This window comes from Monodelphis domestica, chromosome 1 (genome assembly GCF_027887165.1).
Source record: "Monodelphis domestica isolate mMonDom1 chromosome 1, mMonDom1.pri, whole genome shotgun sequence".
Classification (NCBI taxonomy): Eukaryota; Metazoa; Chordata; class Mammalia; order Didelphimorphia; family Didelphidae; genus Monodelphis; species Monodelphis domestica.
Window position 1 is genome coordinate 226,395,238 of NC_077227.1, and position 19,767 is coordinate 226,415,004.

Consider the following 19,767-nt stretch of genomic DNA (forward strand, 5'->3'; position numbering starts at 1 on the left):
GTGAATTTGTTCATGGATATTTGAAACCTGAGGATTTACTACTGAATTTCCTGGATTCTGTCTCCTCTATGCTTCTATAAAGGTTAAAATTAATGGTTGGATTATGATTTTATGAAATTATTATATCTTGAGTCAGAAATTTATTTACAAATATTTACAAATAGATAGGAAACAATAAAGAAGAGAAATATGAGGGAGATAGAGAAGTTATCTATCCTATCAACCTAAATGTTTTGCTCAGGGTCTACTTAATCCAGGCAGAGATTAATTAGCTCTCAACCAGGAAGGCTGGTGGTGAGTAACCACATGGCCTCCTCCCTCCAAGATGGAAGCTAGTCTCTCCAGAAGCAAGGGGTCAGCCTTTTACTCACCAATGAAGCAATCCAGGAGTCAGAGTCCAAATAGATCCAAGCCATTAGTCTCCAGTGAAGCTCCCTTGAAGGCTATATAAGATTTTCTCCAGAAGATCTTCTCAAAGACAATCTGCTCTGAAGGAGTTTGGGGCTTGCTTTTTATGGTGACTTCTTGTCTTTTACCCTTTTCACAGGGGCCAATCACAGTCTCCAAATTGTTTGGCCCTGCCCAGAGGGCAGTGTCTGTAGGATCAACTTCTCACCTTCTTAAGATTAAGTCCTCATCAAAAAAGTTCAGTTTCCTGATTTGATTGAATTTCTAAGGGTGTGAATTCTCTAAGTACCTTACTAGCTTCTCACCTAGTACTAAGTAGGGTGTTTAATCTTTTTATTGATTCAATTCAAAAGTAGACAAGGGGAAGTTGATCCTGTCTTCAGTCTAGTGAGGTACCAAGCAGGGGTACTTAAATTAGTGTTAACTCAGGATAGACAAAACAGTAAAGAATTCTCTTTCACACTTCTGAGTCTTAATGACTTTTCTTCTTACATTGTAATTTCTCTCTAGTGTAGCTAGCTTGGTGGATATATGGAGGTGGTTTTCTCTTTTCCTGATCTTTTTCAGTTTCAAGAGGCTGTGGGTCACAGAGAGGAGGATGTATTGATTTAGTAGGAATGGGTGAGATAGAGAGATTGAAAGATATAGTATGATTAGAGAGGGGGGCATTTCAGGGCTTAGGATTTGTGGAGGTGGGTAATGGTGAAAAGTATGGGTTAAGAGGGTGTTTGGCTAAGATGTAATTTAATGAGTTTTGAGGATATTAATGAACTGGGAGACCCACCATTTGAGGATACATTAACATGAATGTTGAAGTCTCCAAGTATGAGGGTAGAGGTTGGAGTCCTTTCCCTGGCCATCACTCTCCTATAGACTGTGTCCCAGCTATTAGAAAATCTTTGGGGGTGAGGGATTGTTCTTTTGTATTTGTATCTCCAGCACTTGGTATGATGTGTGACATGTTGTTCAGTTGTTCCAGTCATGTCTGAATCTTTGGGACCCCATTTGGGGTCTTCTTGGCAAAGTTGCTGGAGTGATTTGCCATTTCCTTTTCCAACTCATTTTATAGATGAGGAAACTGAGATAACAGGGTAAAGTGACTTTTCCAGGTTCACATTGTCTCTGGCAAATAGTAAATGCTATTTCATTAATTCATCAGTTCATAATGGCCTGGACTGCATAATATTGACAGTAGAAAAAACCATGAAAGAGGAGAGACTTCTGAGTGACCCTGAGAAGCAGAGGAACCTTGAGGAACAAAGAGAATACAAATTCATCCTTCTGTCTTGACTTTTCAGGGGCATTAGCAAAGGAGCACTTAGTACTTTAGAAGGTGGCCAGATATACCATATTTTTTCAAGATGAACAGGTTTCTGTGAAAGAAAGAAAACTCTAAAACTAAAAGAGACTTCAGAGGCCAACTAGTCCAACCTAGTCATCTTACAGATGAGAAAATTAAGGTCCAAGCCAGCTAAGCGACTTGGCCAGGGTCAGAGAACCTGCGTCTCCCTAGCTCCAAGCACGCTGACTTTTAAATCTCCAGACACATTTCTTACATATGTGCATGGAATTGGTTCCTCGGGTTGGGGAACTTATGGAGCTTCAAACACTCTTCATTCTTCACAAAAGTCTTTCTCTGATGCCCAAGGAGGTATTCTTAGGTGCTTAGGTTCTATGATAACAGTTCAGCAGCTTTAGTTGGTTGTACCAAACTGTCAGGGCTTTGAGTAGAGGACTAGCAATGGACTTTAGGATAAGGAACACCAACCTCACCATCAGGTAGCTGCAGGGCAATGAATTTTTCAACCAAAGCAATTCATGAAAACTGCTCAAGAAGGTTGAGGGTGAGCTGTGATCTATAGATGAAATAACTGATTTTTGCTTAAAACATTAAATAATAGAACAGATTCCAATCTGCATTGGTAGAATGATTTTCCTCACTTGAGAGTTCTCTACACCCACACCCACACCCACATACACAAGGTGATGCTAAGTTACATTAAGTAAAGTAGCTTCCAGGGTTAGAGGTGATGCTCCTTTTCACAATTTTAGAATCTGGTCAGAATGTAGCTTGAGTATGGTTATTTTTTTGGTGCCACATTTTAATGAGTAGGACTATGACTTAAGAGAGGAATGTCAGGACCCATCAGAGTGACAACCTATTTAGCTTTTTCTCCTAATGTCTAATGCTAATCTCACTAAAGAAAATTTTGGGTGAAATTTTGGTCGCTTTCTGTTGTCTGCTTGGGAAGGTCATCCTTCATTGTCAAAATGGCATCTGATCCAGAACAAAGTTTTATTCAGTTTCAATAGACTAGTATGAGGTAAGTCATTTTTGAGTTAGCCAGGCACCTATGTATATATACTTTTCACAAAGATGGTCTTCTCTAGAGATCAGTAAAAAATCTATTGGTCCGAGGGAAGGTGATGATTTCTAAAATCCCTTTCTGGTTTTAACAGCTTATGTTTTATATGATATCCTAGGATGTATGCCACAGTGATCCCAAACCTACCCCACGTAGAATTTTTAAAAGCACTATATAGATAGGAATCAATATTTGTTAAATTCTTTAAGGACAATTACAGTAATTAGAATAAGGAACACTTGTTTAGGAGTCAGAAGAGCTGGGTTTAGATACTATTTCTCATGCTTATCATCTAAAGCCTTGGTTCCATTTGTAAAACCAGGAGATTAGATGGGATGGTCTCTGAGTTGCTTTTCAGCACTGATGCTCTGAGTTTTGAGAAAGAAACGAGGACGGTGAAAAGGTTTTGAGTTCCTAAGCATGAGAGCTGTTTGGAGGAACTTGAGATGCTTAGCCTAGAGAAGACTTTGAAGAGTCATAATTGCTATCTCCAAGTATCTGAAAGGTTATTGTGTGGAAGATGAATATGATTTATTTTGTTTGGCTTCAGAGGGCAGATTTAGGGGCAGAGAGTAGAAATTGTAAACAATCAGACTTAGGCTTGACATAAGGAAAAACTTTTTTTAAGCTTTCTTCAGAGAAGTCCTATTTTGAGACCTTAATAAGTCTTAGCCAGAGTGAGAACATGACCTATGGGACTGTAAATGTAAACAGAAAAAGAAACTCCAACTCTCATGGGAAAACTTGTAGGTGATCCAGGCCACCCCTGTTTGTTCCGTTTCTATGTAATGTCTGGCTTGATCTGGGGTTAGTGCAGGGATCCACCATGTTATGCTGTCTTGCTGCTGCCCAGGACTAGCCTCTTATAAGCCTCCTCAGTAACCCAAGTTATTAACCTAATAGACCCTAACAAGCCCAATAAAATCTTTTAATAACCAAGCTGGTATAGGCCCCTTTCCTTGGCATCTCAGTCTTCTAACGGAAGGTATGCCACTCTACACTGGCATCAATGCAGAATAAGTCTTGGTGTTCTTACAGTTGCTGTAATCAATCGGCAGATTCCCTGCTTTCCTACAAATCTTTGTCTTTTACATGATTCATTGTGGCATGGAAGTGAGCGTGGGCTCTCAAAGGCAATGCTAGAAAGGCTTTGTGCATGGGTCCTTTGCGTCTCTTGTCTAAGGACCTGTCTGTAAATTGGAAGAGGCTCATAATCACAGGGTAACTGACTAGTGTTAGGAAATTATAAACCCTGAAATGCTGGTCATATTTACTTAGTACTTACTACAATGCTAAGTAAAAACTTGAAGTACTCAAGTATTTAGTTTTGCTGGTCTTTATGTCTCAGCCTAGGTTCAAAAGATATAAAGGTATCCCCTCCATATCATGGGGATTGGGGGTGTGAGGCCCCCTTGATATGGAAAATCTGCTTTAAACTTTTTAGCTCTCTCTTCAGCAGAATAGAAATCTGAATTCTTTTTCTTTTTTGGAGTGTTTACAGTATCTTATTCTAAAATATGGGTTAATTATCTGGTCATGGGCTATATGTAGGCCAATGTTAACATTTCTAGCCTTTGTGTTTCATCTGTTGGCTTTCATGTTTTTGTAATCTAACTTTTTACTTAGTTTACATTAAAAAAGAAATTGTGTATATTTGTGGTATTAAAAGATAAAACAAGTTGACATTAACATAATAATATACATATATTTTATGCATTTCTGAATTTCTAAACTGTTTTTTCTGGGTCTGAAGACCGTTACATGTTGTCTGTGACTTGCGCAAAACTCTCTAAAAGTTTCCATTTAATTTCTTATGCTAAATTGTGATAGGGAAGGTAGTGATATGGAAGAGATACTTGTAAATCCCAGACATAAGCAACTGGAAGGAAAGGATTTTTGCTTATGCTTCTTTTCTCACCCAGTGAGATACCTTAGCTAATGTCCTGCACATATCTACTGAATGAATGTTTTCCTCTGTGCAAGTCATTTGAGGCTTTTCCCAAATCTGTAAAATGGGAAATGTATCAGTTTCAAAAATATGTTTAGATAAAGGGCTGGAGAACATGGAACTTCATATTTGAATGTCAACAGTACAATGTATGACATATAAGATCATATCACAATCCCAAAGCCAGATAAGGGCAAAGTAACAATCCTCTGTTCTATCTCCAAAGAGAGAAATGTCCCTTCTATTGCAGTGTGGTGCATCTTGGGTTAAGTGCTCAACAAACTGTATCCAACTCAGTAAATTTCTATACAATCCATTTATTTGAAATGCCAACTATATGTAGGATAAAGTCAGTGTTACATGCTTTTCAGTAACAGTAGAAAAATAGAACCAGTGAAAACCTTTGTACAACTGTAATGGTACTCAAAAGAGAAATGTATTGTTTTACAATGCATCACACAGACTGGAATTCAAGTTTGGAGGTACCTAAATAAAAATACTATATATATATATTTTTAAAAAACACTATGTACAATTGAAGCGTAAACAAGTTTTACAAAGTACTGGTTATGCAGGTTGTAGAAAACACTTGCATAGGACATGAAATCGGTTTAAGAAAATTTTCTGAGCCTTTAACATTGAAGGCACTTGACTTTATACCAGTAACAGCACAACACCAAGAAATGCAGTATTGTAGAAGATACCACCTCTCAGAATTACAGGTGGGTTACTATATGCCAACAGTAGATTGACTTTCTTGATCTTTCTGGTACCCCACATCCATGGGCAGGTTTTCCCACCACCTGCACATTTTAAAACAGATAAACGGTCATAGACAGCCATACAAATGATGTTTCCACATCATGTCTAATCTCTTAAAAAGAACCACATAACGACAAGCAATTACTTTCAAGAGTTTTCAAGACAAACAGAATACTTATAAGTATCCTTTCTATAACAAGGGCCACAGTATCATAATATTCAGACTATGGAATAAATGACAGGATTCTTTTTTTGGGGTGGGGGAACAAAGGATGAAATCAAATAAGGACTTGCCATTACAACAACTGCAATCTACGGGGCAGAAAATATAAGACAGTTATGACTTCAGAAAAAAGCTATACTTAGGGCATTAACAAAATAAGAAAAATACTTTTAAGTAGTGTGTACTCTAACCATTTTCATAAACTTATTTGTGATGAGGTCTTAAAGTCAATTAGTACACATTGTAAACCATGCAGAAAGGGAATTAGCACCCATCACACTATTTTGATTTAAAAAAATTTTTTTAAAGGAAAGAAAACAAACATTTCTCCCTTTGAATTAAATATCAGATTGAAACATTATTCCTAAACCACCTCATAAGTGCTTCAGGAAACAAAGACAGACACCTCTCTTCCTGCCCTCCCAAAACAGACAACTTAAATTTCTTCTTTAATGAAACCAATTAAGTTTAATAAAAAGTTATTGTGGAAACTGAATTCTTTGCCTCTAGAGACTGAGGTATTAAGAGATTTACTACCTAAGTTTCTGTAGATGGACATAGGTCTTTTTTTTCCATTACAACTGCATCATCATTGTCTCCACTTAGTACAAATACTGTACCCACTTAACTTCAGTGAAAAGCCTCTCCAAATAAACAAAAAGAAAATTCCATAAAAGATCATTATGATAATAAAAAGTGAACAAATACTCTGGGGAAGCTCATACTACAAGAATTACAAGAGTTTGGCAAAGTTTCATATATAACTTTTATAAAAGGACTAATTACAGAGAGCTCCTACCAAAGCCCTTAAAGTTTAAGTGGTAAATGAAGTGTTTCGAAGAGTTTAGGCCCAAGATTTACTTGGGGAAAGCTAATGGGAATGGTATGAAGCCTATATTATGCCAAAGATTTAAAACATTAAGTTCCACAAACAATTTCTATGTCACCATACATTGCCATTTCCCCCCAATGATTGCTTAATAAAATCATAAAATTAAACTAAGAAGGAAACAAATACAAACAACACTTTCAGGAAAGTAGTATCTTTTCTTCTTCCACACTGAGAATAAAATCAGTTGTCTACCCACTCTTTAACCTGCTATGAGTACTGAAAATGGAGATTGTCTGAGCGGCCGATTGTCTTATGGTTATCCGGTAGTTTTGTGATTTGGTTATTTTAAAATACTTTTGTATTACATAAAATATCATTGTTTGTGGCCCTTAAGTATATACTGTTTTTCAAAAGCAACCGTCTATAGTAATCTCATTTATCTTATCACAGTATACAAAGATTTAAATAGATGTGTTAAAAAGCCATTGGCTCACAGCTATTCAACTTACTCTACAAATTACATATCATAAAATACAGCAAGATAACTGATAATTAATCTAATAAGATACATGCATCACAGACATAGTATCTTTCTGCATGTTATATCAGTTTATAGTGCCATACCCTAAAGCGGTTTTTCCCCATGTGAATATTTTAGCCAGTCATTCAAACTAATTCATAGCTGAAAATGTAGATTTTGAAAGAAATCAAATTATGGCAGTGGTCATTATAAAATAATTTGGGGGATGTGGCAGAAAATTTCATTAATTTTTATTAAAAGTGAATGTGCAGGTTTTAATAGTACCAACCAAAATAATTCATAATCTGAATAGAGACAAGGAAGATTAAAAGAATATCAGGGAAATGGAACTCTCATTTGCATTACCAGTACAACTCTGGTCTGACCCAGAGCAGCAACTTATTACTGTATCCAAAGGATTAACATTAATATATATGAATACATACTAAGCGATAGATTGGAATAATTAATTCAGGTTTTTTGATTAAAGCCAGACTTGATGTCAGGTCTCTAAAGACTATATCAGCTACTATATGGTTTAGACCCTTAAGTAAGACAATGAATTGTTATAATTCTCTATCTTAAAAAAAAAAGAAAGAAAAAAAAAGCCTTTAAGGCAATGAGTAGGTCTACATTGTAAGTAGGTTAGTATTTTCCCTTGGACCTCTCAAATGAAATATACAACATGACCTAAATTAAAATTTAATAGAAGCAGTCAACTAGACAGCAAAACAACTTGGCAGCGTTTTATCTGGGTATAGTATAAGCACATGTTCCCATCTTTGTGACTATCTATTGTTAGCATTAAAAAATGTCAAGAGATATTCCTGAGTGTACATCCACAGGGTATAGTAGGAAAAAATCTGCAGGAAGAACTACAGTTAATCAGGAAAAATCAGAGCTGTTGTCACCCAATAAAAATGTATGTACTTAAAAGTGCATGTAAGTCATTTACATGGTAGCTTGTAAAGGCCCCCTAGCCCTGCATAGTTTAAGAGTGAGTGTGAATGAGTGGATTCAAATTTTTAACATATCAATATATGATGGAATATTCAGGAAGCCTCTTTTATTTATCCAAATATTACTGCTGGATATATGTGTGTGTGAAATACAAAACTGACACAAATGATTTTGAAGAATTGGCTTAAAAAAATCCAGAACACCAGTATATTTACATGGAAGGTTATGGGGAAAAAACAGTCCTTAGCTCATATACTGCTCTTCCTAGGGAGAGGATCTCAAAATATCCTATGTGCTGCAATAGTTTGGTAACTGACTAAACCAGCATCCCCAGTGGAGTTCAAGTAGGACATGTAGTGTGTAACTTTTTTTTTTTTGGTGATTTAAAGCATTATGCATCACACAACTTCCTTCACATGACATCAAAATTCATTAGACTTACAATTAAAAACATTTAAAAGTATACATATGCTTACAAACATCAAATGACATCCTTAAGACTGAAGCCCTTTTATTTGTTCCCCAATAGGCAGCAAGACCACTGAAGGCAATAAGCAGTCATCTCACCCCTCTCAGCTGAAGAATTTGCTCTCAGAAATCTAGTTAGCGGTATGTCTCATGTTAAATCTGACATTTTTAATGTTTCATAATTAGGAATTTGATTTAAGGATGTTTCATAATTAGGAATTTGATTTAAGATCCTACTTAGTGAAATTCTCATGTTACTTGAATTTACAGTGATCCTAATTAAGAGTTCACACTGTAAGTAAATTAGTGTTTTGGATTGGGCAAGGAAAGCTTTTTTCTTCAGCATTCTTCACTAAACCAGAAAACTTCAGGATCCTGGATGGACACTAGCTGGAGACACTAGTTCCCACGACTTATGTTAAAAGGATGACAACAGATTCTTTTAGCAGAGACTGACCAAGCAGATTTCTGAACTAAAAACTATTACTAAAAAGAGAGGAGCATTTTGATGTGCTGTTCTTTGGAATTCCTATAATTAAAAAATAAACACATTATAACTATTTCATAAGAAAATACATTTCAGTGTGCAACCCATTGCACATAGAGATTGGTAGGTGAAAGGTAAAATGCAAAAAAAAAAATATGAAAATACAGTCTTTTAAACGTGGCAATAAAGTTTAACATGGTGATACAAAAATTAATATTGGTAAAATAAATGTACAGGTGCAAAAAACCTATCAATTTGTTTTTAAAAAAGTGCCAGCTTGGTTTCGCTTAAAAAGGCTTCCTCAATACAACTGCTCAAAGCACAAAATAAAACCAGGTGCAGCATTAAAAAACAAAAAAACAAAACAAACCGTCATAGCATGCTATGTCTAATCAACACTGTATATACAAAAACTTGAGCAAAATAAAGTGAAATTGAGTTATCTGCTGGCTTTAAGAAACTTGTCTGAAAGTTGTCTGGTTCTGTCATAAAATGGGATGTTCCACATCTCAGGCACAGACCATTTGGAGGTTACTTTCAGAGGGCAGACTTTTTGTATAAAAAGTCTGGTTTGCTTGGAGACCTCCTTCCTCTGCTTACTGAGTCTTCCCTTTCCAACTCTGTATTTCTCTGGGCTCCATGTTCCAAGGACTCACTGTCTGCCAGTCTCCTCCTGGACCTCTCTTCTGGAGTTTCAGAGCTACATGCAGAGAGTGAAGTTCTATTAGAAGTAAGCCCATATGTCAAATCAGTTTCCATTTTTGTTCGTCCCCTGACATGAGTTGGACCATTACTAGCATTTTCCTGGACAGCTAATGCCAAATCCAACCGTTGGGATGGTTGTTCTACAACATCAAGGTGTACTGGCTCATTCTTTTGCCTCTGTTGATGGCCATCTGGAGAAAGCACATATTCTCTCCTAGTTTCTTCTTGCTTTTTAGGGGAGATCTGGTTAGGTAGGTATGCTGACTTTAAGCCACTTGGTGATGCCTTATTGTGGCTATATAAATCTGGACCAAAATATACACCTTGAGGAGGTGAAGGGGAATGTCTGGTAGGAGCTGGAGTAGAAGGTCTGCAAGCAGCATTTGAGAAATCATAGAAATCTGGGTATTCTTGCTGATTTTCTCTAACATCCGTTTTTTGCTCTAGTGTGTGTTTCTTTCGAGAAGTGTTCATGTGCCTCTGCTGGATACATGATATGTGTTGGGGAGGTCCTGGCCCTACCTCGGAAACTGGTTGGCTTAATTCTGTGTCAACAGCAAGTTCAGGTAGCCTCCTGTCCTTGAGTGATATTGTTGACACGCCCATGGCAATATCAGGCATCAGCTCATTCAGCATAGGCTGAGTACACTGCAGGAAAGAGGAGGAAAAAGTCCAAAGAAATGTATGTATTAGTACCATCCTTAAAAGACTGCTGTGCTAATAAATATTGTGTGATATCAGTTAAGACATTTATGCTTTCTGTGTCTCAATTACTTTCTCAATATATTGGGAAGCTTGGCTTAGATGACCTCTAGATTTTTTCCAACTCTAAAATTCTATGATTCTCTATGTTTTGAAAAGAATAATACAGCGGAATCCTGTTGTAGGTTTATAACTGGAGGGAAGACGGATACAGACCTTATAAGCCAATCATGTCATATCATACCTTTTCTGTATGTTATTTTCTTTTGTGGGGCAGAGGATCATTAGTACAAAATGTACTAATTAAATTCATAAGCCTAATAATGAGCCAAATTAGAATGTGGTCCTATGTCAACTATGTTTATAATTATCTCTTGCTTTTCTTTTAATTCAATTTTACTGATATTGTGATAGAGGCGTTATTAAGAAGTTTTCCTAATAGTATGACCTAAAGTAAAATCAATTAGATCATTACAGTACAAAACCAACAAAGGTCTTCTTTTCTCTCAATGCAGTATCTAACAGCTTCAATTGCTTAAGTTTTCAAAGCAAATTGATTTTGCTGATGAAAAAAGTATGTCTAAGGACATAGATGCATCAGAAGAAATAGCACAAATTATTAGATATTTAATGGGCATCATCCTCTGAAATCCATTATTCTGAAGTATACAAGAGAATAAAACTGCATTTAAAGACCTTAAGGAACTAAAAATTTTAACGTGTATATGAATAATTATTACAAAAGAATATGTTAATTTTTTGCTCCTCTGAGATCAAATTGTAAAGCTATCACTTTCCTTTAAACAGGGGCAGGAAACTAGTAATTTTCTTTTATTTTAACTAAATAGATCTTTTTTTTCTCTTATTTTTCCTTTTCTTCCCTACCTCTTCTCTTTCTTTCTTTCTTTTTTTTCCCCCCCATTTCCCCCTAATAGTAGCATTTCTGTAGAATCCAGAGAAGACTTTGGACATTCTTTAAGCCTCTCTGTTTCAGGAAGTGACTTAATGACTTACCACTTGTTTCTCAGCTGTCATCACTGTTGCAGTTGCAGCAATTGCTTGCCTCCCTGATCCTGTAGTGTTAGTGCAATCAGGGGGTTCTGCCTTAACACCAGGTAAATAGACTGGAGGAGGGACAGCTTTGGGAGCTGTTCTTGTATGAAACAGTGAATGGTTACAAGGGTAAGAAAATGAACGTGAAGGGTGTTGGCTGGGAGCTCTTTGTTTCCAACCAACTTTGAATTGGCTGTGAAGTGGAGTAGCTGGAGGATGGTAGGGAGGTGGTGGAGGAGGCAAGGGGGGATGGAAGGCCACAAATGTGTCTAGATCTGTAAACATGGTTTCTGCAGTGGGAGTACTGTTAACTCGACATCGCCCAGACTGTTTCATAGTCAAGAGTGGACTTTCATCCCCAAAACGTTCATCAGGAAAGAATTTGTGAGGATTCTACAAAAAAAAAGTGAAACATTTTTCTGCAATTACTAGATTTCTCAAAAAATTTTTATATATCAAATTATAAAATTAAACCACTTATGAACATTTACTAGGAACTCTCAGAAACACAAATCAAAAAGCACAGATTTCTCTCTATCTGTCAGTCTATCTCAAGGTCGGCTTCACAGACTATTCTGGCAAATAGGTCAGCAATTTTTTTTTTTGCAAGATAGATAGATCATATGAGAATGCTGAATCATGAAAAACCAAGTAATTCACGCTCCAATATAATTTCTGCAAAGATAATAAAACTAAAAAAGAAGACACAGTAAAGAAAAATACAAAATGCAAGCTGTTCCTAAATCTTTCTAAACTGAGACAATCCAACATAGGTACTTCAGAATGACAGGAAAGGCACAAACATGGCATTCTTTGCCAATTTCCCTTAAGTGGTTTGGACTAATATTGTATTAAATAAAAGGGAATGCTGCTCCTCAGAAGATGTTTTCAAAATTTCCTCTGTATGATTTTTGTTGAAAGTTTCCTAGACAAATGGTAACAGAGCAGGCCATTTAAATGAACCAGAAACCACAGGGGGCATTTAAGTTAAAGCATGGACCCTCCAAAAGAATTGAGGAAGAAAAAAAAAAGGATTACTTTATCACCTCAGGGCAATCCTGTTTTTCCTTTTAAGGATTTAAGTATAGGGTCTCATAATTCATTGACAGAAAAAACAATTTAGAACATGGGCAGGAAAATAGATCAAATATAATTTTCCTTCAGGTTCTAATAAGGTAGCTATGGGCAGGATACCTTTTATGTAGAAGAACGAATACTACTACTCATGTCATATACCAATTTTAGGAAGGTTTTTTATTGTACTTCACCCATTTCTCACAAGAAGCTTTTGCTTGTCTGTGAAGGGGAGAAAGGACTAATTTGTACACATGTCTAAGAAGACCAAACATTTGCTGGAACATGATGCACTTACATGTAGGTCAAATCAGGTGGTCAGATAGTAGAGTTCAAGCCCTTTTCATCATCAGGCACAATAAATGTAGGTTCCAATGAACTTCTAGTACATAAACAGGATTTGGGTTGCTAGACTACAATTTACTACAAAGGAATGATGGGTTCTTGAACAAAAAAGGAATATACCAAAAGGACAGATAAAATTTTATTTGCTTAAAGTCTTGCAAATTGCAAATGTAACTGAAAGAGTTAAAAAAAAGAGGAAGGCAAATGCCTATATTTTTCCATCAGTCTAAATAAAATAGAAATTCCCATTGCTATTATTAAAATTAATCTTGGAGAATTTATATTGAACTATATTTATTAGTAAACATGAGAGAGAAAAAGAAAAGAAAAAACATTACCAGGTTACTCTAAATATTGAAGTCTCACAGCCACACTGTGTTTCTTCAGTTCCTAGATTCCCAGCCTACCCCTTGGGCATGGGAAAGAAGATTATACACTGCTGGGCCGGATGAGGAGAGCTCTCAGCTCAGGATGAAGCTCGCGCCAAAAGAGAGACCAGCTACCACTTGGCCCTGTCTCTTATAAAGCCAATGATGTCATTTTTAGTGGGGCTGTCTGATAGGACAGTCTGGGTCATGAATCTTGTCTCCCAGGCATGTCTTCAGGAGCTTGCACCAGCCCCTTGCAGAAGTCAGGGACTGGATTTCTGCCACACTGGCAATCAATGGTGTCCTACCTTAATTTTATACACAATGGAAGGAGGCAGTTTATTTCACAGTTATCATGGGAGACATGAATCAAATAGGGACCTGGAAGAATTTTTCTTAGTCAAAAAAACCCAGAGTAGTTAAAAGGGAGTGAGGGAGTTTTGGCTATTAAAATAATATGCTTGTATGGAAATTTAGGAAACTAGATTCCAGAATGTAGAGACATGAACAAGAACACTTGACTTAAAATGATGTTAGCATCAGAAGTGGCATATGTTGTGGAAGTATTTGAAAGAACATTAATGTACAAAGAGAAAAGTAAAGAGGAAACTGATCACAAGCCTAGCAAAGGAGGATGATACTGTAGTGACTAGAGAATTTAATTTGTACTTGAAGAGAACCAAAATGACACCACTGGCGATGTCTTTGACTCTTATATAAACTGAATTTAAGTGAGGCAGAGTTGCACAAAATCATTGGGTCATTCTCTCTTCCAGGCATTGAAGGCCAGTAGTAAGGCAAAAGTTAAGAAGAGTGGTGATGGTTTGGGATACAGGGGTTAACCTTGGCTTCTTGGGTATCTAACCAAGCTCTAAGCACTCCACAGCACCTTGCTTCTGCTGCCTTCAAGGCTGCTGGAACAAATTATTCTCATCTGCCCTTCTGCTGGGGTAAATCTTCTCTCTCCTGGATTAGACACACCTCTAACTCAATGCTCTTTGAGGCATTGTCCATTACCTTCAACCTGGTTTAGTCAGCCTGCCAAGACAGTTTACTGGGGTGTGGCCATTATGCATGCTACAGCTTCTGGAAGCCCCAGATAAGAAATGGGTGTGAGAAAATCAATCCTGAAAAGAGCTCACACAAGCATGAGCAGTACTAGTCTTTCCTGAAAACCCCATCTGAAATAGACAAGATGGTAATTACAGGGAAAATGACTACTCCTTAGAATTTGTCATGAAAGAAAGTTAGTTATATTCAGTCTCCTGGGTTGCTTCGATTTTTGGAGATCAGTTTTCAAAAACTAAAGTAAAAGGAAAGATAGGACGTAACAGATTAAAATTCTATAGAGGAATGAATGAAAAGTTATGAAAAAGGAAACTGAAGACATAAAGAAAAATAATTGTAATGGGAAGGAAAAGGGTGAGTAGTTTAATAATATGTATACATAAAAAACTTACTGACCAACTCATATTCTTAAACAGTCTGGCATCAGGTAGATCTGAGTTTGAATTTTACTTAGACACTAGCTGTTTGATCTTGGGCTAGTCATTTAACTTGATTGCTTTGGTTTCCTCAACTGTAAAATGGGAATAATAATGGGACCTTCCTAACAGCATTATTGTGAGGATCAAATGAGATACTTGAAAAGTACTTAGCACTTTTCTACTACTTGGCACAAAGCAGGCAACCCTTGGAGATGAGGTGCTATTATTATACCCATTTTACAGATGAGGAAATGGAGGCAGACTGAGACTAAGTAACTTCCCCAGGGTCACTCTACTAGTTAATGTCTGGAGCGGATTTGAACTCAGGTCTTCTTGACTCAACCAAACACTCCATCTGCTAAGTCAATTAGGTGCCTAATCTGTGAATAACACTCAGCCTTTTATCCTCTATCAGCCCAGATATGGGTGCAATGAGATACCACACTAGAAGATTGGCCACAGGAACTCATGAATCCATTTACTAATGTATGGAGGAATTGATGTTTTCTGTTTTGAAACTTCTATCCATTACAGTGTTCTGCCCTATGGCAGAACAAACCTAATCTTTCTTCTAAATACTAGAAGACGGCTCTTAATGCCCCTGCATTTATCTTTCCATCTCAGGATAAACATCTCCAGTTATTTCAATCAGGACTTTAAGAATCCTAGTTATCTTCCTGGACCTACTCTCTAGCTCATCATTGTCCTTTTCAAAATGGAAAATTCCCAAATTCCCAGAGCTGAATACCACATGTATCTAACCAGAACAGAGGGTAGCAGAAGCATTCCCTTCATGATTACATAATGCATCTTTTTTTATGTAGCTCAAGGTCTTATGGCTCTTTTGGCTGCCACATCTCATAGTCCACCTTATAATACACCGTTTTTTAAAAACTTTGAAATATTGTTTCCTACCTGCAGGAGCTCTGCAGCAGCATCTGCAAGACCAAATTCCCGCAATACTCTAATTTGAATTTCATAACTGACAGTAGCACCTTCTCCACAATTTAGAGCATATGCTCTCTGAACTTGTTCAGTATGACGCAGCTCCTGCAGACGTTTGACCATCTCTTTCATGACAAGGAGACGAGGAACTAGAAACAAAAGAAAATGGGTACACAGTGGGCACATACACATTTTACTTTAATTCTCCATTCAAAAATAGTGTTCAAATTTGACTGTGTGGTTTTTTTTTTTATTATCATAAAATGGCTCTTTAATTATGTCATTATTTTCATCAATAACACCAAAAAAACTTAACAAAAAAATTATAGCACTATATATTCCCATTTAACTGGAACCAATTACAATTTTATATAACTGTAATCCTGAAAAGTGCAAATTTGAATACGAGACCACTTCACAGGATTGATTATCCATAGTAATCAGAATCTACCTGTATGTTAGCTATCTTCTTTAGCCTTGAAGATTTCTAGGCATTAAAAACATTTGAATGTAATTTTTCAGAAATACAAATAGGAATATTAACTACCACAGACATGATATCTTTAAAATCCACAGTTGAAAATATATAAAAGGAAATTTGAGTTTATTTTATATTCTTATTTTACACTTTTAATACATGGCATCAAAATAACAATAATTCTGGGGGGGAAAAAGGTATGGCTATTGACTTAGAAAGAAGTTGCATTGTATAGTGGAAAATGGGTCGACCTTGGAGCCAATTGGATATGAATTCAGACCTCTCTCTGTCACTTAAAGCTTCCTAGCAACTGGGGGTAAGGGTCTTGCCCAGAGTCACGCAACTAGGAAGTACCTTTGAGGCCAAGGGTGAATCCAGGTCTTCCTATCTCCATGACTTAATTTCCTTCATTTTTAATTAATCCTTTTGTATTGGCTTAGAGAATAAAATTTGACCCTGGGCAAGTCACTTAACTTCTGTAGGCTTCAGTTTCCTATTCTGTAAAATGAAGGGGTTAAACTAGATGATCCCTAAAATTTCCACCATCTATGATTCTATGAGCTATAAGCAATAAATTCTTGCCAGATTATTATCATGATCAGATTCCTACAAAACACAAACATTTTATGTGTCTATTGCTGAATCAAGCCTTAAAATAATTATCCAAATAGTTATGGAACTATCAATTTGCAAATGAATATCGAGCATCACTGGATGCCTCAAAGAATGAAGGCAAGGACAATTTTGTTTTGTATTCATAGGGTGTAACAGTATTTGACAAACAATAGGCACATAATAGATGTTCAAAGAATTAGAAATATATGTATAAAAAATAAATAAAGGGACTTGTCTAAAATCATAACTCAGATCCTCTGAATTCAAATCCAAGTCTCATTTTCTGGCTGAAATGACTTCCCTAAAATCCCATAACATGCAGTGGAGTCAGGGCTTAAGTCATATCTTACTTCTATATAGCATTTCCCATGGCATATTCTGGTTTCTTGTTCATAGACAATGCCTGTCCTTAAAGTTGTAGCTTTGTTAATTATTTTAGGCATGAGTTTGAGATGAGAATATTAGTCGGAATCTTAGTTCTACCTGTGGATGATGATACTAATCAGATCCTTTTGGGTAAAGTCAATATTTCACTATTTCTATATATATATCTATATCCCACAACAGAAACATGGCCCTAAAGTGGCCCCTAAAAATCCACAAAGTCAAAACTGCCATTTTACTGACTCCAAGAAGTGAGGTGATCCTGGGCTTTTCAATAACCCATTGATTGTGTTATTCTCTTGATGCATTTCTGGCTCAGAAAAGGAGCAGATGCTAATGCTAATTATCTTTTCTTCCTTCAAGGTTCTGATGATGTGAGGATGGCCACTTGTGGGAATAACTTTAGCTACTTATTAATTTAAAAAGTGGCCAATTTCATGAAGGTTAATAAAATTCATGTTAAAATTAAAACTAGTTAAATGATGGAACAAAGAAAGATAAAATTAAAAAACAAAACAGGGAAAACAGCCTAAAGAGATATTATTAGGAAATGGATAAATAATTTATTTAGTAATATGTAGTAAATATAATGAAGTATGAAAGTCTTACCTGGAATTTCATTGGCTACAACTGAAGGAGGACTAGATTGGTTACTGCTTATTTGCTGGTGACTGATCATATGACAACACTGTGGAACTGCATTGTTTACCATATAAAGTGTGTCAGGAACATTGGACATTCTAACCATCCGTAATCGAACAAGGTCTGTTTGTTCCACCATCATTTCATCTAGCACTGACTGAAATAAAAAATTCAAAGAGAAACATAATTAGTAAAAACATTAGAAGGCAAATACTTTAGTTACATATAAAAGCACAAAGAATTTGTTTCTAATTTTACATCTTTATTGAAAGGAGAAATAAACTCCAATTTTCTAAATTTTTAGAAACCCTTACATTCTGTCTTAGATTCATAGTAAGTATTTGTTCCAAGGAAGAAGAGTGGCAAGACCTAGGCAACTGGGGGTAAGGGTCTTGCCCAGAGTCACGCAACTAGGAAGTACCTTTGAGGCCAAGGATGAATCCAGGTCTTCCTATCTCCATGACTTAATTTCCTTCATTTTTAATTAATCCTTTTGTATTGGTTTAGAGAATAAAATTTGAAATTCTAATTTTTTATTCTAAGCATGACTTTAACTTAATAATTTGAATACAGACTGACAAACAAATAAAATAATCAATGGGAAATACATCAATCAATCAATTATATGTATAGATTTAGAGCTGGAAAAGATCTTAGAGTAAAGGCTGGAGTCAAGAAGGTGATACTTTTGCCTTAGCTCATCTAAAATGACCTAGAGAGCATGCCAGACAAAATTCTGATTTAAAAGCAAAGAGAAAAGTCACAACAAATCATTTTTTGAGCCTAAGGCAGCTTAGGAAAATTAAAAGTTTTACACATACTCTCCTGAACATTTTTATTCAAAAATTATAAAGGAAAACTGCCCAGATTTCTCATTGGCCTCCTATTAAAAGAAATACCCAAATAAAAATTCTTAGCAATTTATAAAAATATAGAACTCCTAAATCAAGAAGAAAACTCTGTAAGCAGTCAAAGAGAAAGAATTCAAACATCATGGAGTTACAGGTAGGGTTACATAAGATTTAGCTACTACCACTATAAAGGAATCGGAGGGCTTAGAATATGATATTCCTGAAGGCAAAGGACCTATAATTATAACCAAGAATAATCTACCAAGCAAGATTGAGTATAATCCACAGATAGAAGAATAAATACTTGGGAGTATATTTGCCAAAACAAACCCAGGAATTACACAAACATAATTATAAAACACTTTTTACTCTAATAAAGTTGGATCTAAATAACTAGAGAAATATTTATTGTTCAAGGATGGGTAGAGTCAAATTAATTAAAATGAAAACTGTACTTAAACTAATCTGCTTATTCAATGCCACCCCACTGAAATTACTAAAAAATTATTTTAATGAGCTAGAAAAAATAATAGTTCATCAAGATTATCCACAGAATTAATGAATAATAATCATCAAAACTATCTGGTACTGGCTAAGAAATAGAAAAGTAAATCAGTGGGATAAGATAGACATATAGCAAGTAATAGTAAGAGATTATAGTATTTGACGAAAACATAGATCTAGGTTTTTGGGAAAAGAAATCAGTATTTGGTAAAAATTGCTGGAACAACTGGAAAGTAGATTGGCAGAAACGAGGTATAGAGCAGTATCGTACACCATTCACTAAGAAAAGACTTCCCTAGGAGATAGGGAAAAAAGAAAAAGAATCTATGTTTACAAAATATTTATAGCAGCTCTCTTTGTGGTGGCAAAGAATTGGAAATTGAGGGGATGCCCATCAACCAGGAAATGGCTAAACAAATTGTGGCATATGGTTGTGATGAAATACTACTATGCTATATGAAACAATCAGAAGGCTAATTAAAAAAACTTGGAAAGAATTACATGAACAGTGAACTGAATAAAACCAAGAGAACATTATATACGGCTACAGATTTACTACTTGAAGAATAACTTGTGAATATTACCACCAGAGAATAAAATTTAAAAAATGGAAACATGAATGAAGTAATCTCTCTCTATA

At 35.9% G+C, this 19,767-nt stretch overlaps 1 protein-coding gene across 4 annotated transcripts in view; it reads right to left on the reverse strand.

The window, feature by feature from the left end:
* Window positions 1-5,023: 5,023 nt before the first annotated feature.
* Window positions 5,024-19,767, reverse strand: part of BTBD7 (BTB domain containing 7) — a 107,977-nt gene continuing 93,233 nt past the window's right edge. For 3 of the 4 annotated variants that reach the window (XM_056810472.1, XM_007472569.2, XM_001370610.5), the window contains exons 8-11: window positions 17,740-17,929; window positions 15,624-15,802; window positions 11,396-11,827; window positions 5,024-10,327 (exon numbers count right to left, since the gene is read on the reverse strand). In XM_056810472.1, coding sequence (XP_056666450.1) covers window positions 9,512-10,327; window positions 11,396-11,827; window positions 15,624-15,802; window positions 17,740-17,929 — 1,617 coding nt within the window. In that variant the 3' untranslated portion in view covers window positions 5,024-9,511. The remainder of the gene's footprint in view (window positions 10,328-11,395; window positions 11,828-15,623; window positions 15,803-17,739; window positions 17,930-19,767) is intronic. The other variant, XM_056810473.1, reaches the window with a different exon arrangement.